At 35.2% G+C, this 26,060-nt stretch overlaps 2 protein-coding genes across 5 annotated transcripts in view; one reads left to right on the top strand and one right to left on the bottom strand.

The window, feature by feature from the left end:
- LOC141391186 (uncharacterized) overlaps nt 1-9,954 on the top strand; it is a 249,377-nt gene extending 239,423 nt beyond the window's left edge. For all 4 annotated transcript variants that reach the window (XM_073964096.1, XM_073964097.1, XM_073964093.1 and 1 more), the window contains exon 8: nt 9,813-9,954. In XM_073964096.1, coding sequence (XP_073820197.1) covers nt 9,813-9,943 — 131 coding nt within the window. In that variant the 3' untranslated portion in view covers nt 9,944-9,954. The remainder of the gene's footprint in view (nt 1-9,812) is intronic.
- A 227-nt stretch (nt 9,955-10,181) lies between these two features.
- LOC141391187 (uncharacterized) lies at nt 10,182-23,242 on the bottom strand. Its single transcript, XM_073964098.1, has 3 exons — nt 22,583-23,242; nt 10,491-10,636; nt 10,182-10,422 (listed from the first exon to the last, which is right to left on the bottom strand). The coding sequence occupies exons 1-3, from the start codon at nt 22,896-22,898 to the stop codon at nt 10,195-10,197; spliced, it is 690 nt and encodes a 229-aa protein (XP_073820199.1). The 5' UTR covers nt 22,899-23,242; the 3' UTR covers nt 10,182-10,194.
- Between the last annotated feature and the right edge of the window lie 2,818 nt (nt 23,243-26,060).

Genomic DNA, 26,060 nt, shown 5'->3' with positions numbered 1-26,060 from the left:
TAACGACCTTCACACGGGCAAATATGCCTCATCGAAATACAGTATACTCTCGATAATCCGGACACTCGTTAATCCGGACAACGCGATAATCCGAACACTAGATTTTTTTTTACATTGTAGACTCTATAATCCGGACAACTCATATTTTTCGTACCTCGATAATCCGGACATCAATATTTTTTTTATCTTGAACATTAGATTATTATTTCATTTCATTGACGTTTTCGTTCTTAGCAATAGCAATTGGTGTATAAATAAGAAAAAATAAGTTTTCAGTTCACATCTTATTTTTCTGGTTAGCCACTGTTGACTCAGTTATACAGTCAATATGGAATTAACTATCTGAATCTGTCGAATTTTTCTACCATTGATGGCTGACTATGATAAGCAACAGTGTATTGAGCCTACTGTTGGATGTTCCTTTCATCTAAAGGAATTAGTTCAATAGCTTTCTGATTAGTGAGAAAGTCCCTCGGGATCATATAATGTATTTCAACGATATTTACAAAGAAAATTTTAAAACATTTATATCATTGGGATTATTAGCTTAGTTTTTAGATTTATAGCCTGTTTCACTATGTCGAACGAAAATAAAAACGAAAGAAAAACTACTAAACTCGTATATGATTTTCAAATTTGGTAGTTGTTTCGAAGCAAAAACAAAGTCAATATTTCCATGAATAGCTAAGTTTAAGTCTTTTTCGTTCGCATTCGTTTTCTTTCGACATAGTGAAACAGACCCTTAGATTTTTTAGATTCTCTAACTGATTTGTTGACAGAGCTCTTGCAATAGGCAGAAATATAAGCATTTTAAATTTACCGATTTTTGTCCGTAAAATTTGGAAGTAAATTTGGTGGCCAGCAAAGTCCGAAAGTCCGAAATCCGTCGATCTAATAGTGCCCGGCGTCAGTCTGGCAGGCGGGACCGCACGATAACTCTCGAACGAATGAACCGGGTACCTCCTCCACAAAAGTTCAAAAATGTTCGGAGTGTCCGATTTGGTCCACACTTTGCACGTCGTGAAATTTCTACCAGTCATAAATGAAGTTCCAATATGGACTCAGTCGGCCCACTCCTTAGGGTACCTCCCACACAAAATTTCGGATAAGTTCAGTTTGAGACCTGCTCTCGAATCAATTTGAAGTTTGTTGTCCTGAGAAAATAGGACGAAAAATGTAAAAAAAACATGTACAGTGGCTGGAGCGCACGATGACCCTCGAACTAATCAACAGATTTGGTATTCGTAATATTTTGTCACCCCAAAAATAAAAAATCACTAAACTCACAATATCTCTTGAAAATAGCATCCAAACTTTGGATTTCCTAATATTTTGTCCAAATTTAGGTTAACCTCTAAAAAGGTCAATATCTGTCCTCTCTTTAGGGTACCTATCCCGCAAAAGTTAAACATTTTTGTTTACGTGCAGTTAAGGGTCTGTTCAAAGATCTTTGGAAATTTATACCGATGCTACTTGTTGTGGTCATGTTCACAGCGATATTATGTCCATACGTTCTGACATATTAGTCCAAAAGCTATACATTATACGGTGACCAACTAAAATGACTAGTGGGCGCAATATCTATCGAAAAGAAATTTCTCCAAAAATAAGATCCACTTCCAAAATTGACTATTTCGATCCATTTCTTCAAGTACCTCCTTCTCCACATCTTTGAGCTCTAATCCTAATCCACATTTTTGTCTGAAAGTTAAAATTTCCAAAAAGGGACACAAAAATTCTGAAATCCCCCTTAAGTAATAAAGCTGTTGTCTGAATCGTCGATGCAGTATTCAGCAGTAGTATTTTTTTAAGAAGTTTTTGAAAGATGCGAAACCTTAAGTAATTTTGGTCTGTAATGAAGCTGCTATCTGGATCGTCGATGCAGTATTCAGCAGTAGTAATTTTTTTAAAAAGTTTTTGAAAGATGCGAATCCTTAGACTTTGCACATACCAACTAGCAAGATTTGAATTATTTTGGATATTTTTATATTGGATAATTTGTTTTTCCAGTACTGGGCTTTTTTCAATTGAAGCTTTTTACATCGATATTTGGCACTACTTCAAGTTACACCATGTTCGAAATATTCTCCTTCACTTGAGCAATCTACCAAAATGTGCAAAGAAAAAAGTAGTTTTGGAAGTTTCCAAAGTAAATTTTTGGGCGTTCGGGTAGACATCCTAAACAGCCTAGCAAAACTACTCATTACAAAACCCCCTACAAACCCATTATTTTAACAAGGTCATGTCGCGGCAAATACACACATATACACATTTTTAGACACTTATATAGTAATAGTTACATTAGTAGTTACTTAAAGGAATGGACCGACATAGTCAATTACGGAAGTGGATCTTATTTTAGAAGTCATATCTTTTCGATTGATATCGCGCCCACTAGTCATTTCACTGGGTCATCGTATAACTTTTGGACCACAACGAATAGCATCGGTATACATTTACAAAGGATCTTCGAACAGACCCTAAACTGCACTTTAACACAAGTGTTGAACTTTTGTGAGGGAGGAGTGGACCGTTATGGGCCATTTTAGAAGTTAAACTAAATTTGGACAATATAATAGGAGATCCAAAGTATGGGCCAAATTGGTTGCCCCGTTCAAGAAATATCGTACATACCTGTATAGTGACATTGGGGGGAAGTACCAGAAGTTGAGGTCCTGTATTGTCCACCTTCGAACTGAAACTAAGTTTGGACAAAATATGACGAAGGCCAAATTTTGGACCAATTCGGCTGATCAGTTCGAGAGCTATCGTGTTCTCCAGTCACTACATATGGTGCCATAGGGGCACCTTTCGGGCTGTTTTCTTAAAAAATATGGACTTGCTCCTGAAAAAAAGTTTCACCGTCTGAATTGAGGCAGCGAATGCATGTTGCTTCAACAAAAATCAAAGTTTTTAATTAATTAATTAATTAATTAATTAATTGAATTAATCGACCTAAAATGGCCTAAGGAGTATGTATTGAAAAAAAATGAAAAAAATCAAAGTGATTCAAGAGTAAGTCTTAAAGTGGACTTATCCGAAATTTTGTGTAGAAGGTATCCGAAGGAGTGGACAAATATAGTCCATATTCGAACCTGATCTATATCTGGTAGATATATTAGGATGTGTAAAGTATGGACCAAATCGGTCACTTCCTTCATGTGTTATCGTCCGCACAATTTTTCCGAACATTTTTAAAATTTTGCTGGGGAGGTACCTGAAGGACTGGACCGATAGAGTCCATATTGGAACTTCATTTATGTCTGGTAGAAATTTCACGATGGGTAAAGTATGGACCAATCGGTTACTACCTTTAAGAGTTATCGTTCACACAATATTTCCGAACATTTTCTAAATTTTCTGGGGGAGGTACCTGAAAGAGTGGACCGATATGGTCCATCTTCGAACTTAAAGTATGTTTGGACAAAATATTAAGAAGACCAAATTTTTTAAAATAGTGAGCAGTCAAAATCGAAATCTCAATTTTTAACAAAAAAACGGCGTTTCTTGACCATTAATCGGTCGAAAAACAAGCTTTTTTTAAAGAAAATTACTTTATTTCAAGACAAAATTTTCGATAAGTTCACAAGTTCGGGTGGATAATGTGGATAAAACCATGAAAATACCAAAAATCGGCCTGTGCCGATCCATGGGCTATATCAAAAGTGGTCCAATATCAACGATTCTCTGTAGGAAAATTTCGCAGCCCTGGCGAATACTAAATACCAAATATCAACTACTTCGGATAATGTGACTAAAATCTTAAAAATCCCAAAAATCGGGCGGTACCGTTCTATGGGGGCAACATCAAAACGTGGGCCTATGCTCATAATTTTTAGCAGAAAAGTTGTTTGTTCACTGGGAGCCCTCAAAGCAAACATTCAGCAAATTTAGTCAAAATACAGAATATCGGGAGGTACCGTTATATGGTATGTGTATCAAAATTGGACCTACGTCCATAATTTTTATCAGTAGCGCGATTCCCAAACTCATTTTTGAGTTACCGAAAAAAATCGGTAAAATTAAAATGCAAAATTATGAAGGAAAAGTTAAAATAAAAGTTGACAACACTCTTACTATCGGTAGAACTTTACGACTGCTAAGTCCCGATCATAGATGGGCATTCTCGCACGCCAGCGTTCATAGATGGTCAAAATTACTCTTAAATATTTTTAAGGGAAAAATAAAACAGCGTTTTTGTTAGAATTGTTTTACTTTTTCAATATTTTTAACACACAGACGACATCTAAACAATTACAAATAAAAATAGGTAAAAAAACTTTTTAAGTTAAACGGTTTTATGTTAAACATACATTGCAATGTTTAAGATAAATGTACTAAAACCCAAAAAATAATAAAATAGATACAGTCGTGGGAATTATAAACATATGCATAGACTAGACTAAAATAAAACCGTGGGGCACGTCAATTGTCTACAAATTATCGACTTAATGTGCGATAGAAGAATCGTTTAATTCGTGGTTAGGCAAATTGATGTCTACTAGGTAATGGGCCTCCAGCCTAATATATAATGAGTTTTGTGTAAAGAGCCACATCTTCCCATTCCCAGTTTTTGCGTTATCGCAAATTACATGGTGGCCTAGCGTATTAATTGTCCAATTGGATTTTTATACATACATGGCAGTCATTTTTTACGAAATTGATTCCCCTGTCAGGCAACATCAAATTTTCAACGGTGGCAAAATACCCTTCAGTAATGTTTGCGATATTTTTTTGAGTATCACTGTGCACCACTGAAAATGCAAACAATTTCTAGTGGACATTTTCTGAAACTACATACTAAGACTACAAAATCCCTAGTTGGATTTCGTGTTTTTAGATCGGGTTTGGATTTTATGGCCTCATCTATGCCGTTTTAGCCCGGCCCTTTTTTACCCTTTTTTAATTGATTCGTGCATTATCTCAGATACTAATACGAATTTTGCTTTGCGGTCTTTAGCAATATTGTAGTCCTAAAGTAGTAGAACTTATATGTCTGACATACGAACTACGAAAAACCTCATATAGCACATCAAAATTGATAAAATATAGGAAAGATTACATAATTTATGGAATTATGGTCAGTAACTGCCAAACTAGTGATAGTTGAACCAAGTAGCCTTTCGCAAAAATTTCCAAATAATGTCCTTAGCAATTCTTCAGAACATTCTGAAACTGTAAAACACGTATTTCATGTTGTTTAGGCGGTATTTCATATCATACTTTCTACAAAACATATTTCAAACAACGTTCACACAGGCTGTTTATTCCCATATTTACAACAATGATATGTTCTGAAGAGTTGTGTATTACATTCCATTGAATATTTTTCCCAAAGATAACATTAAGAAAAATTTGACTGTTTTGGAGATACGCTGCGAAATATATACAAATCACGAAAATTTTAGATATATTATAAAATTTGAGGCAATAAATTAGGTTATTCGTGTTCATTATGTTTCCAAATACATTCTTCTTGTTCTTATCTACAAGTTTGCTGCGGATGTCATGGAAAGATTCGTATTGGTTTCAAAGATATAGCCCCGATTTTCTTTAAAAAGTCAATATTTAGCCATGTTTAGATCGGGCCATAAAATCCGAACCCGATCTAACAAAGCAAAATCCAAAGAGGGTTTTTGTCTATTGCGTCAGTACTTTCATAAAAACCGCATATGAAATTACCTTGAAAATGTTGCACAGTGTATTTCAGCCATGTAAAACTTCTCTACAAATGGTGTCTTAGGGCACGCCGTTCGGACTCGGAGATAGAGGTAAACTCACTCATTGGTATGAGAGAAGTCTCCCTTGTTTCTTCTGGGATGTTATATTGTTTAGACTTGGTGTCAGAATCCAAAGAGTTATTTCTTAAAATAAGTTAATTTGTTCCATAAAAAAATGTTGATTTGTGGAAAGCTAATTCCCAGGGGTAGTGGTGTAGGGTATCACATGGTCGGCTCCTTCCGACTATAGCCTTGGCTTACTTGTTTTTGTTTTTTTTTTTTTTTTTGTTATCTGGGAACCCCGCAACACAAAATTCAGACAATTTAGTAAACAAATTTAGCCAAAATATTAAAAATATCGAAAATTGCAAGTACCGTTATATGGGGGTTTTATCAAAACGTGGACCAACCATCCCAATTTTTTGCCGTCGCCAACAATTAGTACGTGTACCAAAATTCATCCACCTATGCCAATTCCTTCTATTTTTGACGTGAGTACGATGTTCCGGCAACACAGCACCACATTTTTCGACGGTGATTAGCATGGTTATTTCGGCTATGAAAAAACTTGCAGTTCAGACTCGGTGATACAAAATATGCTTCCATATCATGGAACTAAAAATAGATTCGAGCTGCACTCATTGCTTTAGGGACTTTTATTAAATCAATGAGTACAGCTCGAATTTATTTTTAGTACCATGATATGCCATCTTAATACAAATATCGTTCACTTACTTGAAGAGTGATGTCACTCTCTCAAAAAAAACGGTTTCGAGAAAAACGCGTTTTAAGTTGGCGATTGAAATTTGATTTTCCAACTTAAAAAAATTATTACAAACAAGTGAGCAAAGGCTATAGTCGGGACGGGGCCGACCATGTGATACCCTACACCACTACCCCTGTGCATAAGCTTTTCACTGGTAAACATTTATTTTAGGGAAAATAATACGACTACCACCAAACATATTTTGGTTTTTAATCAAAAATATGCCTCTTTATCTCTGGGACCCACATAAGCAACCAAAATTTTGTGACCATCCGATCAAAATTTCGACCTGTAGAATGGAAGAATTGGATGCATTGCCGACTATTGTGGTATATCCCTTGTTTGACCACCTTCGCCAACCTACTTTACACCAATGTACAGGTAATATTTTCTTCTTCCATTGACAGGCTTTGCCGTTGAAATAACCCTACTAGAAATCGATATTTTCACAAAGAATACAACTTTGAATTTATCTCCACATGAGTTTTTCCCCATTCCGATCCTTAAATATTATCCGACTATCACCAAAATCAATAGGCATCTTCCCCCATCAACCCCCAAAAATTCGTGACTCTCCAATCAAAATTCCAAACTGTAGCGTGATTACAAAAAATGCAAAAATTGGATATATTATATTTTATAATATATTTTGCGATATCTCGGTTGTTTGCCCACTTACTCCAACATACTTTGCGTCAATGTAAAGGACATATTTTCTTCTTCTATTGGCGGGCTTTCCTTTTGGAATACTCCTACTAGAAGCGGAAATATTCTTATAAGAAAAAAACTTTGACTTTTCTCCACATAAGCTTTTCGCTTATTCCGACTCCTGACTATTATCCGACCATCACCAAAATAAATAGGTTTCTTCCTCTGTGGGACCCGCATAAAATTCCAAAAACTTTGTGACGATCCGATCAAAATTGCGACCTGTAGCGTGGTTACAAAAATCGGAAAATGGGATGCATTAACGACTATTGCGTCTATTGTTTGAGCAGCTACGACAACTTACTTTACATCGTTGTAAAGGTGATATTTTCTACTTTCCTTGCCAAGTTTTGCTTTTGATACACCTCTTAAATAAACAGAGATATTGGCTTTGAAATAAAACGTTGACCATTCTCCAAATAAGTTTTTACCCATTCCGACCCCTTAATATTATCCGACCATCATTAAAATCAGTAGGCTTCTTCCTCTGTGGGACCCCCATTAACCCCCAAAACTTCGTGACGATCCGATCAAAATTGCGACCTGTGGCGTGATTACAAAAAAATCGGAAAATGGGATGCATTATCGGCTACTGCCATATCTCTGCTATTTTACCACCTACGACAACCTACTTTGCATCGTTGTAAAGGTGATATTTTCTACTTTCCTAGCCAGGTTTTGCTTTTGATATACCTCTTAAAGAAACAGAGATATTGGCTTTGAAATAAAACGTTGACCTTTCTCCAAATAAGTGTTTGCCCATTCCGACCCCTGAACATTATCCGACCATCATCAAAATCAATAGGCTTCTTTCTCTTTGGGACCACGATTAACCCCCAAAATTTCGTGACGATCCGATCAAAATTGCGACCTGTAGTGTGATTACAAAAATATCGGAAAATGGGATGCATTATCGACTATTGCCATATCTCTGCCATTTTACCACCTACGACAACCTACTTTACATCGTTGTAAAGGTGATATTTTCTACTTTCCTTGCCAGGTTTTGTTTTTGATATACCTCTTAAAGAAACAGAGATATTGGCTTTGAAATAAAATGTTGACTTTTCTCCAAATAAGTTTTCTGCCCATTCCGACCCCTAAATATTATCCGACCATCGTCAAAATCAATAGGCTTCTTTCTCTGTGGGACCCCCATTAACTCCCAAAATTTCGTGACGATCCGATCAAAATTGCGACCTGTAGCGCGATTTTGAAAATAATTGAAAAATGGGATGTATTACCGACTATTACTATATCTCCGTTATTTGGCCACCTACGCCAACCCGCTTTGAATCATTGTAAAGGTGGGATATTCTTCTTTCATAGTCAGACTTTGCTTTTGGAAGATCCCCAACCAAAGCAGTGATATTCGTCATTATAACTCAAATCGCAAAAATAAAAAGATGGGTTGTATTAGCGGCTATTGCGATTTCTTCTTTGTTTGACCACCTACGACAACCCACTATACATCGTTTGAAAGGTGATATTTTCTACTTTCATTAGCAGGTTTTGCTTTTGATATACCCATTATATATGCGGAGATATTCGCTTTGAAATAAAACGTTGTTTTTTTTCCAAATAAGTTTTTTGCCCATTCCGACCCCTGAATATTATCCGACCATCACCAAAATCAATAGGCTTCTTCCCCTCCGGGACCCTCATCAACACCCAAAATTTGGTGACGATCTGATCAAAATTGCGACCTGTAGCGTGATTACAAGGTTTAGATGGACAGACGGACAGACGGACGGACGGACGGACTGACGGACGGACACACATAGCCAGATCGACTCAGCTCGTCGTGACATTCATTTTGGTATATATAAGTATGGGTCTAGGACCATTATTTCGATGCGTTACAAACTTTTTGGCCAAAACCAACTTATAATACCCTCCCCACATAGTGGTGTAGGGTATAAAAATGGTGTAAAAAATGTATAGTAATTCATAAAATGAGAACGGCTAGACCGATTTCTGTAAAAATTTTTGTCAGTTATTCGCATTTTCGAGGAGAAGGTCTTTGCGGAAGAAAATTTTGGAAAATCCCTCTTGAAAAGTCGGAAAATTGGAAAAATCGAAAATTGAGTTTTTGTATGAAATTTTATTCTTTAATAGCGAGACGAAGTTCGCCGGGTCCGCTAGTTTTGTATATATGTATAGTAACTTCCTGTCATAACCTGATCTAAATTTTCACATTCTTTCCACAACAACAATATGTCCAGAAAATAATACGAACCAGTTCAATTTTGACCAAACTGTCGAGTCCAGTTACATAATTTCATTAAAAATGAATCTCATCATTATTCAATCCACATCAAACCGTTCAAAAAGCTTTACATAATAAAACTACTAACAATTGCTGTGTTCCAGAACCTGAAAGAAGCTACTACTTTTTACTACGATAACATTTTTTCCTTTATGTTATCGGAAAAAATAGTAAAAATTAGTAGATTCTTGCAGTACTGGAACAGACCACATATGTGTAAAAAAAAATTACTACTTGCATCTTTCTAAATTATAATTATATTAAAAAATATGATTAATTGGAAACAAATGCTTCGAAATCAATCAGTACTCACACCTTTCTCTTTTTTTATTCCTTTCACATATAACAGGTTTCTTACGCCCTGAAAAACATGAACGCCATGCCCTTGCCGATCGTCGTTCGGATTTAATCAAAGCCTTTCTGTGGCCAGCCCTAATGCAAAACACCCACTGTGTGTTCAAAGCTATTGTGGTAACTTAGTTATCGTCGTCTTTGTCTTTATTTTTTTTAGAATAACATTTCGTAAAAATAAGTTTTATTTCTATATAAGCTTTGGATTTTGTACATATTCATTTTAAATAATATCTAAATTAATAATTATAAATAAATTACAATAATAATTTAAAAATATCTTAAACGTAATTTAAAAGGTAAAAATAAATAAATATTCAATTAATTAATTAATTAAAAAAAAATAAATAAATACATTTCATATCCAATCCGCAAACATCTTAAACAATAATTGGTTTTAAAACTACACTTAAAGTGCATTCTTTGTTTGTACATTGCAATGTGTTGTGTCTGTAGAACTCTATAATGTCATTTGGTGTCTGGTATAAACGCTCCTGTCGTTTCTCCTGACCTATGGCAAATAATTCGGTACCAGGTATTTGTCTTATAAATAAGTGGAAAAAATGCTTTTGAGCATAAATGCTGACAATGTATTTTATACTAATATCCTGTAAGAATAAAGAATGAGAAATTGCCATTGGTAACATATCGAAAAGAAACTATGCAAAAAATTTACCTCTTCTTTGTAGGGCCTAACTAAGCAAGTACCATCCTCTCTTCCGGTAAGTATATCTTCAGCTGTTGCTCGATCCACGGTACGATAAAAAGGTTCAGTTTCTATTTTTCTCTTCTCGATTTGTAAATAGTTGGCATCGATATCATCTAAATAATGAAAAATAAAAAAATTATAATTTAAGGTATCAAACAAATTTTACACAATCAGTGCGAATAAAACACGGTGCAACAATTTTATGGTAATCGTGTGCAAACAACTTCTACTAAGGATTTTATAAAAGTATAGACAGAAACGACAAAAATCCCTCGGGGTTTTGTGTTGTCAGATCGAGTTTGGCTTTTATGGTCTCATCTAAAAATGGTTAAAATTTTTAATTAATTTCTCGATAGAGTCGAGCTTAATGACCAATGATGCAAGTGAAAAAGGAAAGCCGAAGATTCGAAACCACACAACCACCACTTCAGACATATTGGCTGTGGAGCGGCTTCGCTGCCATCGAACTTTTCTTATTTCATGCATTTTACAGCAAATCGTGGTTATATCTCTGAAAACAATTCTAATCTTGTTTTAAACTCTACAGCAAACTTAATGATAAGAGCATGTAGAAAATATTTGGCAAAAAATCAACTAGACAAGTTTTTGTATGTATGTGTGTTGTACCATAACTTCAAACCTGTTAATTTTTCTTTAAGAATGTAATAAACAACTCTTCGGAACTTACCATTGTTATAAAATGCATCTATCACGTTGTTATAGCCTCCACCATACTATGGGGGTAGATCAAGTTTGTCATCCGTTTGTAACTACTCGAAATAATAATCACGGTACGCCTTAACTAAATTTAAATGAAAGGTGCTTACACCTGGGATGTTTTTGCGGTTTCTGAAACTACAATGTTCATAGATCAGAAAAATCAAAAAACAAATAAGTCGCCGGAAGGATTTTCAAATAAATCGCGATCACAGTTCACATTTTTAGGTTTTTTTTTTTAGTTTTTACGATTTTGCTTGGAAACTGCAAGCCCTATCGAAATATGATTAAGGAAAGTGTTGTAGCTGTGAAAATGTTCTACAAGATTGGTCTTTATAATGTGTTCGTAGGTATTACCATTTTTGAGATATGGAAGTTAAAATTTTGACAATTTACTGACTGTATAGTCTCCCTATAAAACAAGGTCATGGTACAATCTAGGAAAAAATTACGAAAACCAATCTTATAGAAAATTTTCACAGCTATAAGATTTTCTGTAGTCCCATTTCGATAAGACTTACCGTTTTCAAACAAAATCGCGAAAACATAAAATAAACCTAAAAATGTGAACATTGACCTCGATTTATTTAAAAATCCCTCCCTTTTCATGTTTTTGGATTTTTCTCATCTATGAACATTGCTGTTTCAGAATCCGCGAAAACTTCATAGATGTAAGCGGTTTCCATTCAAAGTTAGTTAAGGTGCACCCTGCATGGCACTGTTCTGTAGGGGGCCATACAGTCAGTACATTGTCCCAATTTGAACTTCTATATCTCAAAAATAGTAAAACCAACGAAAATACCATTCAGTCAATCTTGTAGAGAATTTTCACTGCTACAACATTTTTTTAATCCCATTTCGACAGGGCTTGCGGTTTCAAGCAAAATCGTGAAAACCAAAAAAGGCCCTAACAATGTAAACTTTGAACGCGATTTATTTGAAAATCCCTCCGGCGATTTTTTTATTTTTTTTATTTTTCTCATCTTTTCTCTTCCCAGGTGTAAGCACTTCTCATTTAAATTTAGTGCACCGTGTAATTTTAGTCCCTACAAACTATATATATTCTTGATCAGCGTGCAATTCTATATCGATATAGTCCGTCTGTCCTTCTGTGGAAATCACTCTAGCGTCCGAACGGATTGAAGTAGGTGGATGAAGTTTTGGTAAAATCTATTGTATGTACGTAAGACTTTTGGTATTGAAAACAGGCTATATTGGTCCATGTTTTGGTATAGCCCCCATACAAAGTGACGCGTGACGAGTCGTCATTTTAAGGAATTATTAAGATGTTTGTCCCATTTGACCACCGAATTGGTTGTAATTTGGTATTTAGTGTCTACAGAGGCTTACCAACATTTCTACCAAAAATGGTATAGGTCCACGTTTTGGTACAGCCCCATATAACGCCCCATATATAGTATGCGTCATTTTAAGATATTTTGCATATATTAGTCCCATTAGTCGGTTGCAATTTGGTATTTTGTGTCTCCAGAGGCTAAACAAACATTTCTACCAAAAAATGTTTATATATGTAGGTTCACGTTTTGATATAGCACCCATAGAACGCTAAATCCCGATTTTCGGTATTTCAGAGGTTTTAACTATATTATCCCAGCAAAATGGCTGAAATTTGGTATTTTGTCTTTTTTTGGGGTTAAAAAACTTTAGAATGATACCTCCCGATTTTCGATATTTTGAAGGTTTAAGCGTCACTATAATCTTCGTTGGGGTGCAAAACTTTCAACTTGAAATTTGTTGGTAAAGGTGCACGTCTTCGTATAGCCCGCATAGAATGCTACCTCCCGACTTTCGGTATGTTGAAGGTTGTGTCCTCAATATCCAACCGAAATGGCTGACATTTGGTATTTACCGCCTGTTCATGTATGTCGCACGGAAACCTGTACGAAAGGAAAGCAGTCACTCACTTCCGTCTAAAAATGCGTTCATGTATTTCGCAAACTATCGTGCGACTGCCGTTACGTATCCTATGCGAAATACTACTAATTTGAATGTACATTTGTACAACTATGTTCCATAAATGAGAGCCAAATGAGAAATGAAAACAAAATCCACATATATGTACCTACAAACATTGGAATATATGTGATTTGTTTTGTTTGAAAAATAAAATGTGTCGGTATTTTGAATTATTTTATTTTATTGATTTCTTCAAAATAATGAATGAAATCGCCATTAAAACGTGTCTATAAAATTTTCATTTTATTTCAAGAATGTGCTGCATAAATTTGCTTTAAGATTTTCGGTGTTATTCGCGAGTTTACGTTCTACTCGGCAGCTACAAAGCAAGTGAGTGATTTTGACATTCTCTTTCTATAAGAGACCGTCCTTTCGAAATACATAAGCCCAAATTTAATGGAAAAGTGTACGTTTACGTGTTATTTCATATGGCTTGTCGGTCGCATAGATTTTCGTTTCGAAGACGTTTACATGAACAGAAAATGATTTTTTTCCACTTCCGAAGCGCAAAAAACCTTTCGGTCGACATACATGAACAGGCTGTTAGTCTTCGTTGTGGGTATAAAACTTTCCACTTTAAATTTTTCGGTATAGGTCGACGACTTCATATAGCCCCCATAGAACAACACCTCCCGATTTTCTGTATTTGAAGGTTGTGGCCCCAATGTCCCACCGAAGTGGCTGAAACTTGGTATTTCTTCTTCGATTGTAATATAAAACTTTCCACCTGAAACTTGTCGGTATAGGTCCACGCCTTCATATAGTCCCCATGAACGACTCCTCGCGATTTTCGGTATTTTGAAGAAAATGGCTGAAATTTGGTAGAAGATTAATTCTGGGGATATACAACTTTCCACCTGAAATTTGTCAACAATCCTACCTATCGGCTGCTGGTATTTTGAAAGTTGCGGCCTCAATATGCCAGCGATATAACAGAAATTTGGTATTTAGACTTCCATGGGGGTAACATATTGCAGAAGAGAATTATCAGTATAAGTCCATGACTTCAAATAACCCCATATAAGAGTACTTCCCGATTTTCGGTATTTTGAAGGCTGTACCATTAATATCCTATCGATACGGCTGAAATTTAATATTTACTCTCAGTTGTTGGTATAAAACTTTCCATCTGAATTTTTCCGGTATTGTTTCATATTTTTATATAGCCCCCATAGAGCGGTCCTCCCAATTTTGGGTATTTTGAAAGTTTCAGCCACATTATTCAATCGGAATAAAATCAAAGGAATAGTTTAGTAATTTCATAAACGAAATTAACCTAATAGTTCCTACTCATTTCAATACAGTTGGTGGTGGAGCGTATAAAAAGTTCGGCCCGGCCGTAACGCCGTTCTCACTTGTTATTTTTGCGACACTATCTTGAGAAATATATCAATAACAAATATCCGAAAAAATTATACAAATTTCCAGGCGTTTTTAGGGATGGTATCAAATCCAACAAACCTTACATAAATTAAATTCTATATACAAAAACAGAATTCGGAAAGTATGGACTTCCCCCTTTTTGATCAGGGATTGTGTTATGATCAAAAGAAATAAATCTTTTGTCTATCAAAAAGTTGTTAAAGTCAAACACCTCATATCTTTTTAAATAAATAGTCCGGTCAAAATAGGCATGCGTATAAGGGGGAAATAGCAAAAATTCCCACAAAGCCGAATTTTGGTGGAGAGCTACGGTTGGCCATTAGAAACAACGTCCTAAAAGTCCCCATCGATCCCATGTGTGCTAAACAAGTTATTCGGGGTCAAAGGTCATTTTTGGAGGCATTATTCAGTTTTTTTAATTTTTCTCAAAAAAGGTAATACTTAGCAAAAGCCCGCTAAAGTAGAAGTTGTAGTTTAAATAATTGTCTACAAGATTGGTCTTTATGATTCTTAAAAAAGACTTACCATTTTCGAGATATCTCGATCTAAAGGTCAAATAAAAAATTAGCCACGTAAGTACATTATGAGGCGAACCGGTTAATGTAACGACACTATGTGTTAGATACTTCCTTAAGTTTTCAAACGATATCCACTTTGCAGTAATCGGTTCAGTAGAACCGGGTCTAACCCGGTTTTTAAATTTGGCCTTTCGGGTCTAATAACCGGCGAACCGGATCCGCAACCGTTGAAAATTATACATTTCCGTAATCAGCGCAACGAACCCTACCATCGGACAAAACTTGAAAAAAATCGGAGAGTTTTCGTTGGGGTCGTTCCCGTTGGGCTTTCGATTATACATGTGGGTTAAATGGGCTATTTTTGCATAAAATGGCTCTAACATTGAATAACTCTACTAAACACACTCCGATTTTGTTGGAATTTTTTTTTTAAAGATAGCTATAATTTCGCTTTCAAGAAAATATATATTTTTTGGGGGACAGACCCGATTACTTCGCTTATTTTAGCCGGTTCGTCTGAATACAGTGTTGGTCACAGAATTAGCACACCCCTTTGGGGCAAAATGATTTCAGTCAGCTAAGAGTTTTGATAGGGCAAATTGAAATATTTTCGTAAACAAAATCCTTTTCTATAATGTATTTAACAAATTTAATGATATAAGTGAATAGTATTATCAGTGGTTTTTTGAAAAATAAAGGTTTTGTGTAAACACACAATTTACCAAGGGGACATATAATTAGCACACCCTAAGATTTTTTAATTTAATTCAATTGATATACAAAAATTAATGTATATTGAAGTTAATTCATAATCAAAACGTATTGAACAAATTATTTTTTGAAAGAAAAAATAATTTATCATCCCAGAATCTTAAAATATATTCCAGTAGTGGACCATATTTCGTAATGCACACTTAAACTTCAGAAAATCGCCAAAACTTTAAAAACAAATGTACAATTCGATCTGAAATTATTGGAATTGTTAACCGATTACCAAAATTTAAATATAAAGTGCAAAAACTTTTCAAAAAGTGCTTAAGGTCGATAATTCATTCACGAAAATTTTCGATTTGGAAGGGGTTTAAGAAAGAAGATCAATAAAATGCACCCTTATGTGAAGAAGGGTCAACTTATAACACCATTTATAATTCAAAATTACATGTCCAAATAACACCAAGGACCTATCATTACAAAACTGTCAACTAAGCACTAGATGAACACTTAGCACATGGGTGTGTTTAAAGGTATAACCCCTTTCTGACCATAAGGGATTTTGAGGTTTGCTGAAATTGGTTAAAATTCATGGAAGAAGGCATATACTAATCAAGATAAAAGTTTTCTGGATTATTTATTTTAAATTAAATCGTTTTAAGCTCCGGGAAACATATTATCTTGGGATCTTACTAGACTATCTCCCGTTTGCCTTATGTTTAGAAAATTTTTGAAATTTGCATAGGTCCCATAGAGATGAACATAGGTTTATCGTGGCATACATCACCACATATCGGTAAATTTCACTCCACATGGATAAGAATTTATAAAATCAATAGCTCAAATCATCATATTAAAGCTTTTTAATGAAAATTTTTGTGTCAAACGGACTCTACAGATGCACACTTCTGGTTGGTACATCCTATTATTCGCAAATTTACTAAGATGAACAAGAATATTAATTTTTATTTGAGGTTTCTATGAACTACTTGCCTCAATGATTTTTCTTACATGTGGAAATATTGATAAAAAACACTAAAAAACTAAAATTTCCATCAGTCCTTGGGACCCAAGGAGTACCCCATATAATTCCCTTCTGGCATCGAAATTTCGGTGAATCGTGGAGAGTATAACACGCAGAATGGAACTTATTCCCAAACGAAAGGGATTTAAAACAGAATATGGACGGAAATATTGAAACTATTCACAAAATTAGTGAATCTTTAAAGGTGTGCTAATTACGTGTCCAGTGAATCTAGGACATTTTTTATATTTTTGGAGGTTATTCAAATTAACAGTTATGTTTCTGTTTCTGTATTGCGTTGTATTCTTTAAGCATACTACTGAGAATATATTAGTACAAATACCTTTTTAAATAAAACTACTTTTGAAGGTCTTTTTAGACAAAATAAATTTTGGTAGTGGGGTGTGCTAATTGTGTGACCAACACTGTATGTGCATATTTCCCTTATAAGTGCATAAAAATCATGTGTTTTTTAGAACAGCTATATCTCAAGAATGGTTCCTTCTAAGAAAAAAATTATAAGGGTCAAACTTGTAGATAATTTTTCTGTCTACAATATTTACTTTAGCCACTTTTTAATTAGATCAACCGTTTTCAAACAATAAATCCGAAAACCTAAAAACACTTAAATTTTGACCTTTGACCCCGAATAATTTTTTTTGCACACATGGGATCGATGGGGACTTTTAGGACGTTGCTTCTAATGGCAAACCCTAGCTCTCCACCAAAATTCAGCTTTGTGGGAATTTTTGGTATTTCAATGTCTATTTTGACCGGACTAAAAAATCAAATGTCGTTCGTTGGTAATGGCATCAGTCGGCTGGACTGATTTAGATAATTCTTCTTTTGAAATGTTCGCCATAACCCAACCTAGGTTTTTATGCAAAGAAAATTTGACCACGCCCCTCTTTTAGCCCCACTTGTTTTAATTTTAATATTTTCCAAAAAACAACTGAACTGATTTTCCTGAAATTGTCAGGGAATATACAGCGACGGCCCTCGGTGAAAAGAGGTTACACATTTTGTTGAATTTCGGAAGGGGCGGGGTACTTTCCCTATACACTATTTCTTTAAAAATGCTATATTTACAATAATTACGAAGGTATCGGTTTGGAAATTAATTTGCAAGACAATTGTGGTTGAGTCTCCGACCTTACCCACTTTTATAGGACTTAAGGGTTTGACACTCCCACTTTTTAAAATATGTTACTTCTACAAAACAACTGAACCGATTTCCTGAAATTTTCAGGGATTAAAAAGGGATGGCCCCGGTGAAAAAAGGATGCATATTTTCTTGAATTTCAAAGGGGGCGAGGTACTTCCCTTCGCCATATTTAAAAAAAACTCCATATCTTTATGAATAAAAATCAAAAATCAAATTAATTTTAATTTTAATTCAATTTAATTTTTTTTCTGCAAAAACTACTGAACCGATTTTCCTGAAATTGTCAAGGAATGTACAGAGATGGCCCCCGAAAACAGGATACATTGAATTCCAGAGGTGGCGGGGTACCTCCCGGCGACCTGACTTGTCCGCCCTGACCCCGGACTTAACGCCCAAAATAAAATTGAGTGTTATGTCCGCCATAACTCCGGACATAAGGCCAAAAAATCGGACACAATGCCAAAAAATTTGGGCGTTAAGTCCGCGTTGTAAGTGGACATAAGTCCAAACTATTATTTTGTTTTTTATATTTTAATGATTTAAAATTAATATTTGTAATCTACAGCAATTGAGTGTTCCAAAACCTGCAATAGTCTATTATTTTTGAAATTTCTGTCAAATTTAAAAAGAAAAACAATTTAAAATGGTAGACTCTTTCAGGTTTTATGATGGTTAATAGATTTTAAAAACAAGTGAGCCAAGACTATGTTCGGGTCGGGGCCGACTATGTGATACCCTACACCACTTAAATTGGGATAGCGTAGCGCCTTTGCTCTGATTGGCTTCATTAATACAGGCCAATTTTGTTGAAACGCATTTAAGTACATCGTTAGTACAACTCAAATAAAAAAATGGAACGTGGGGTATACGCCAACCATCAACAGGCTTGCTTCTATGTGAGACCCCCATCAACCCCCAAAATTTCGGGAGGATTCTATCAAAATTCCGACCTGAAGTGTGATTGCACAAAAAATGGAAAAAGGGTTGCATTATCCAGACAACCTACTTCACATCGTTGTAAAGGTGATATTTTCTACTTTCATTGCCAGGTTTTGCTTTCGATATACACCTTACAGAAGAGAGATATTCGCTTTGAAATAAAACGTTGACTTTTTCTCCAAATAAGTTTTTTGTCCATTCCGACCCCTGAATAATATCCGACCATTACCAACAGGCTTCTTCCCCTCTGGGACCCTCATCAGCACCCAAAATTTGGTGACGATCCGATGAAAATTGCGACCTGTAGCGTGATTACAAGGTTTATATGGACAGACGGACGGACCGACACACATAGCCAGATCGACTCAGCTCGTCGAGACATACATTTTGGTATATATAAGTATGGGTTTACGACCATTATTTCGATGCGTTACAAACTTTTTGGCCAAAACCAACTTATAATACCCTCCCCACTATGTGGTGTAGGGTATAATGATTTGATTGATCTCTAAAATAGTAAACATCATTCAGTTGATTTTAAGCCAGTTAGACGCATAAAGAAATCTGCCTCAGGAATTTGTTAACACATTTCTAAATAACGAACAATGACAAAACGGAATGTTTGACAGCGTGTTGAGTGATTTATTTTTTATTGTAAATTGAAAATTGAGTCATAGATAAAACCTAAAGATGTTGAAAGCGATCGAGCAAAAGCGCGCGCAATTTGTTATAAAATATACCCTTTTTAAAATTTTGCTCTATCGCTTCCAAAAACGTTATAAAATGAAATACTGTTTTATGGAATATTAATCTTATGAGGGCGAGTATTTGGGATATTATCAATCCTACACGAATGGTAGTAATTAATGAAACCAAAACCGCGGAAACGCTTGGTTTTGGGATCCGTCATTACAACAAATTCTGCAATATTATCCCATTTTCCGAAATACCATTTCTTCATAGGATGGTTATTTTTTAACGTAGAAGCTTGAAATTTTGCCAGAGCATGTATTTTAGCTTTATTTATCAGATCCCATCAAAAAACGAAATTCGATTTGCGTGTCGGTTACGTCTTTGGGCGTTTATGGTGACGATATTCAGATTTGCTCTATGACTCAATGTTTTATTTATGGCGTTGTAGATTTATCGCAAGCGCACAAGAAAGCACAAAAACTTTCAAATAAATAAGTAAGATCCAAAACCAATAACATCAACAATCAATCTATCCCCTAAATTGATTTTGGGAGTTATGTCCGTTGGGCGTTAAGTCAGGTCGCCGTACCTCCCCTATGCGATTTAAAAAAAACGCTATATTTGCAAAAAATACGGATGTGTCGGTTTAAAATGTACGGATTTATCTATAATCTAGATACTTCTTTGGGGCCTAAAGACCTGACCATACCTGTTTTTTAAATATGTTATATACCGTCATCACGTCATTCTTTTAAACGGTATATGAATAAGCCAAACTTATGATTATATCGGTTTTAGCATACATTTTGGGAGGCAATGGGGTTGTGTGTACCCTAGGTACATATTTGGATCCAAAATACCGGACCTCGCCCAATTTTTTAAATATGTTACATCTTGAAAACTGATGACCACGCCCACTCTTTTCAATACATTACTTTTCCGAAAATTTTAAGGAATGTCCCGTGGTCCAAAATGGTATATACCTATATGTAGGCGAATTTAGGGGGCTTATTGTTTTGTAATCGCTTTATTTGCTAAACTTATGGGTGCATCGGCTTGCAATTTAATTTTCGAGACAACGGTGGTTTCCTTAAATGGTGAGGTTCAACGGTCCATCGGCCATGAAAAACTAAAATATGTACAGTGTCGGCCAAAACTAAAGCAACCCTTCATTACTTTTTTTTAAAATCATAATTTTTTTAAGAAAAGAAGTTATAAATTTATTTTTTATTTTTTATTCAGAATTAAATAAACAAAATTTCAAATTCAAAAAACACATTAGGTCGCAAATACCAGCGGACAAAACTAAAGCACAACAAAAACTATTGAAGTCAATATTTCGTTGGGTATACTCTATTCTGGGTGACAACAAGCACATTTTTTAGGCATAGAGGATACTAAATTATTAATTATTTCAGGCGAAATAATTGATTTTCGGACAATTTAGCTAAAATCCTCAAAATACTGAAAATCGGGAGATACCGTTATATGGGGATTACCCAAAATACCGAAGATCGGAAAGTACCGCTATAAGGGGGCTATACCAAAACATTAGCCGATATTGTTCATATTCATCCAAAAATGATGCTACAGCATCCTCTGGTCATATACAAGATCGCTTAGATTTAAAAAGTAGCAAAAGAACGATTCTCAGAAGAACGGTAGACGCCGGCTTATTCAATCGACGACCAGCAAAACAAAACTTTCATATCGACAAAAAATGAAGGAGCCAGACTGGAATTTGCCAAGACCCATTTGAACTGGATTGTAAAAAATGGAGGGCTGTGCTGTTTTCCGATGAATTTATGTTTAATTTAAAGTATTCAGATGGTAAAAGGCATGGACTACGCGGGTAACGGTTAAGTCCTAAATATTGCAAGGACACTGTAAAACATGGGGGCTGAACATTATGGTCTGGGATTTTTTCTCTGGCCATGGGATTGGACCAATTTATAAATTTAATGGAATTATGGATCGTTTCAAGTATCGTAACGTATTAAAAGGCGCGATGTTGCCTTATGCCGAAGATGATATGCCACTTAGATGGACCTTCGAGGAAGATAACGAGCCAACTCATGTATCGAAAGTGGTTAAGGAGTGATTCCAAAACAATTCGACAGAAGTTCTTTATTGGCCTGCCCAATACCCTCAACAAATCAACCGAAAAAAATTACAATACCAAAGAAAAATTTATTTGAAGCCGCAAAAGTAACCAGTGATGCAACATCGCCAGCAATAATTAATAATTTAATGTCATCTATGCCTAAAAGGTGTGCTTGTGTTATTCGGAATAGAGGATTCGCAACGAAATATTTATTTCAATAGTTTTTGTTGTACTTCAAATTATAGGGGTGCTTTAGTTTTGTCCGCTTATATTTGCGACCTAAAATGTTATTTGAAAAAATTATAATTCTAAAAAAATGTACAACATAACATTCAGAGCATTAACAGTATAAGTTGAAACTGACATCCCAGTTGCAAAAGTGCTCCGGTATGTTACAAAATATAGCTGCATCACCAATCATACATATGCAAGGTACAGATTCAAAATTTTGATATAGACGAATGAACTTCAAAAAACAAATTAATTTTCCTATTGACAAGTACATTTCATATGCTTGAGACTATTCGGTATTTATAGGCTTGATGAAAATCAGTGTTGAGGTACATATATGGCCAGTGGCGAATGGTCCCGCTTTTTCCCTATTTCCATTTTATTTGTTTAATATTATTAACCGCTGAGCCAATTTGAGATCTATATATAGTTTTGTTTCAAAAAATAATTAGCATATTTTATTATTTTCATACTTCTGCGAACATCAATAAATTCAAATTTTAAATAGTAGCGTTGTGGGCAATACACATGATCTATAATCATTGGTGTGTGCTGTGTTCATATCCAACTGATACTGTCAACGAACGACTTACTTACCCACAATGACATAATCGTGATGTATTCTCCCCATTTGTTGTTGTTGCTGCTGCGTTAAGTCCATATGGTTCTCGGGGGGATAGTATGCGCCATCATCCGACAAATTTGCCAATTGGTGTTTGAGACAACAACAGCCGCTTCTGCTACCATCGCCAACACCATCGTCGTCACTATCGTCATCGGCGGTGGGGCAACAGTAACAGCAACAACACAAACGTTGTGAAGCACACGCCGAACATTTTAAGATAAGATTCGAAAAGAACCGGGCAAGTAAGTTGTGTAAAACAGTCCAATAGACACGTATAGACCAACACATAGTTGGTTGGAACCCCGAAAGTTTTCGACGTAAGACAAAGCAAGATAACGCGTTTGGAAGGTGTGTTTTGTTTTCTTTTTGCTAACCTGATTTGATTTTTGAAAACAAACTTTGTTTTTTTGTTTTGAGATTTGTTTGTAAAATTGCACTTGTCTGTCACAAATGATGATTTCTCACATTTAGCATTATTATTTTAAATCAATTTTCTTTATTATAATTAAATATTATTTTGTTAGTTTATTTTGTTTAATTTTAAAAACCATAAATGTTTGATGCGAAAAATAGCGAAGAATGGGTTCGCGCAGCGACATGTTTACGATATGAGATCTTAATGAATACTAAACAAATTTAAGCTCAAAAAATGATACATATTAATGAAAGTGTTGTATTGCAAATGCGAGGGTAGTATAAAGCGTTGGGTTGAATTAAAAAATTAAGCAATTGTGAGAAAAGATTCAGCCAAGCTTTGTAATTTTGGAAATTGGCCTTCAAAGCTATTGAATTTAAACTAAGAATTCGAACAGGGGTTTCAATACATGTTTCTTTTTCTCAATAAATTAAGCAATTTTATAAGGCAAATTATTTCATTTCCTTCTTATGGAGCACAAGAAGTGAGTATTTTTCGATAATAAGTCTCGACATTATCGATGGGATTGCCCACATTTGATGTACAATGTATTGTGTTTGTAACACTTGAAATACATAGTTTTGTGATTTCGTTGCATTTGAAACTATTCATACCACCCTCTTCTCTCCGGATTTCATTATCATTGTCCTGATAATGATATTAGTGCCATAAGATCATAATGATGATATTTAATATGACAAATTACAATAAGCAATTATAAAACGCCTTTTTAAACAAACGATTAGCGAGACAAAACAACTACAACAACAATGGAAAAAATCCTATTGTCACAGTTTCATCATTATAAATAGTTATACACACAAACACAAGTGTCTTCAAGATTTGTATATAAATCAAAATGTACATTGAATATTGGGACATATTGCACAAAAAAACATATTATACTTGATATACAACTTTATACTATGCCATGACTTTAGTGATCTTCATGCTCAGCCTTTGAGATTTGCTTTCACATATCCCTAATAAAACGGAGAGGGCGACCGAAATAAATTTTTCAAATTATTCATGTGACCCAAAACCCTTATACATATATGACATTTTATGACGATCGGTTGACATTAAACCAATGTATGGGACCAATGGTGTATTTTCACGAAAATACTCTAAAGGCCGCAATTGTGGTCCAATCGATTAAACAACAACCAGTTCATTGTTGTGGCTAAAAAACGAATTCTTCAAACAATTTTGAATCGGACCGGATTTTGATATAGCAATGTAGGGCCCAAATTACCGAAAATCGGCCAAATATGCATATTGGAGCTATGTATATCAAAACCGATCGCCACAAAATGTCATATTCTAAGGAGGGTAGGTACATATGTATATGGGTAGGTATATACACTTTAATACGACCAAAAATTTGCCTCATCGAAATAACTGTTTTAGACCGCAAGTATGTTTGGACGAAATTCGTTTCAGACAATTTGGAGTCGATTTAGCCCTGTCTGTCCGTCTGTCTGTCTGGCTGCTGCGCACGGTTGACCCCTTCAGGTTCACGAACTAGACATTCTTAAAGGAGTGCTGTTGGAGTCCATGTCGAAATCTGAACTGGTGATGAGAAGATAATAGAAAAGCTTTTGTAAGATGAAACAAGTGAACCAAGGCTATAGTCGGGTCGGGACCGACTATGTGATACCATACACCACTACTCCCGTGCATAAGCTTTTCACTGGTAAAATTCAAAATATTAAAATTGGGATAGCTTAGTGCCTTTGCTCTGAATGTCTTCATTGATACAGGTCAATTTTGTTGAAACGCATTTAAGTACATCGTCAGTGCAACTTAAATAAAAAATGCAAAAGTGGGATGTACGCCAACCATCAATAGGTTTCTTTCTCTGTGAGACCCCCATCAACCCAAAAAATTTCTCGAGGATCCGATCAAAATTCCGTCCAGTATTGTGATTGCACAAAAAATGAAAAAAGGGATGCATTACCGACTATTGCGATATCTCTGTTGTTTGACCACCTATACCAACTTACTTCACATCGTTGTAAAGGTGATATTTTCTACTTTTCTTGTCAGGTTTTGCTTTTGATATACCTCTTACAGAAGAGAGACATTCGCTTTGAAATAAAACGTTGGCATTTTCTCCAAATAAGTTTTTTTTTTCAAATTCCCAACCCTGAATAATATCCGACTATTACCAAAATCAATAGGTTTTTTTCCTCTGTGGGACCCCCATTAACACCCAAAACTTTGTGACGATCCAATCAAAATTGCGACGTGTAGCGTGAATACAAAACAATTAAAAAATGGGATGTATTACCAACCTGCATTACATCATTGTAAAGGTGGGATTTTCTACTTTCATAGTCAGACTTTGCTTTTGGAAGGTCCTCAACCAAAGCTGTGATATTCGTCATTATTATTAAAATCGCAAAAATGAAAAGTAGTTTTCTATTAGCGGCTATTGCGATATCTTCGTTATTTGACCACCTACGACAACATATGTACGTCACATCGTTGCAAATGTGATATTTCTACTTTCGTTAGCAGGTTTTGTTTTTGATATACCCCTTATAGAAGCGGAGATATTCGCTTTGAAATAAAACGTTGACTTTTTCTCTAAATAACTTTTTTGCTCATTCCGACCCCTGAATATTATCCGACCATCACCAAAATGAATAGACTTCTTCCTCTGTAGGACCCCCAATAACCACCAAAATTTCGTGACGAACCGATCAAAATTGCGACCTGTAGCGTGATTTCCAAAAATGGAAAAATGGGATGTATTACCGACTGTTGCAATATCTCCGTTATTTGGGCACCTACGCCGACCTAGTTTGCATCATTGTAAAGATGCGAACTTCTATTTTCATAGTCAGGCTTTGCTTTTGAAAAGTCCCCAACCAAAGCTGTGATATTCGTCATTATAATTAAAATAGCAAGAATGAAAATTTGGGTTTTATTTGCGACTATTGTAATATCTTCGTTGTTTGATCACCTACGAGAACTTTGGAAAGGTGATATTTTCTACTTTTATTGTCAGGTCTTGCTTTTGGTATACC

This window comes from Musca autumnalis, unplaced genomic scaffold (genome assembly GCF_047663935.1).
Source record: "Musca autumnalis isolate F117 unplaced genomic scaffold, ASM4766393v1 scaffold_1, whole genome shotgun sequence".
NCBI classification, from domain to species: Eukaryota; Metazoa; Arthropoda; class Insecta; order Diptera; family Muscidae; genus Musca; species Musca autumnalis.
This window is presented reverse-complemented; position numbering and strand designations above follow the sequence as displayed.

Bases quoted from the DNA above. Each gene is read 5' to 3' on its own strand.
- LOC141391187 (XM_073964098.1), bottom strand. From the start codon at position 22,898: ATGTGTTGGTCTATACGTGTCTATTGGACTGTTTTACACAACTTACTT. The intron at 10,637-22,582 runs GTAAGTAAGTCG...TTCATTATTTAG, and splicing joins TCACGATTATGTCATTGTGG to ATGATATCGATGCCAACTAT. The intron at 10,423-10,490 runs GTAAATTTTTTG...TTATTCTTACAG, and splicing joins TTAGGCCCTACAAAGAAGAG to GATATTAGTATAAAATACAT.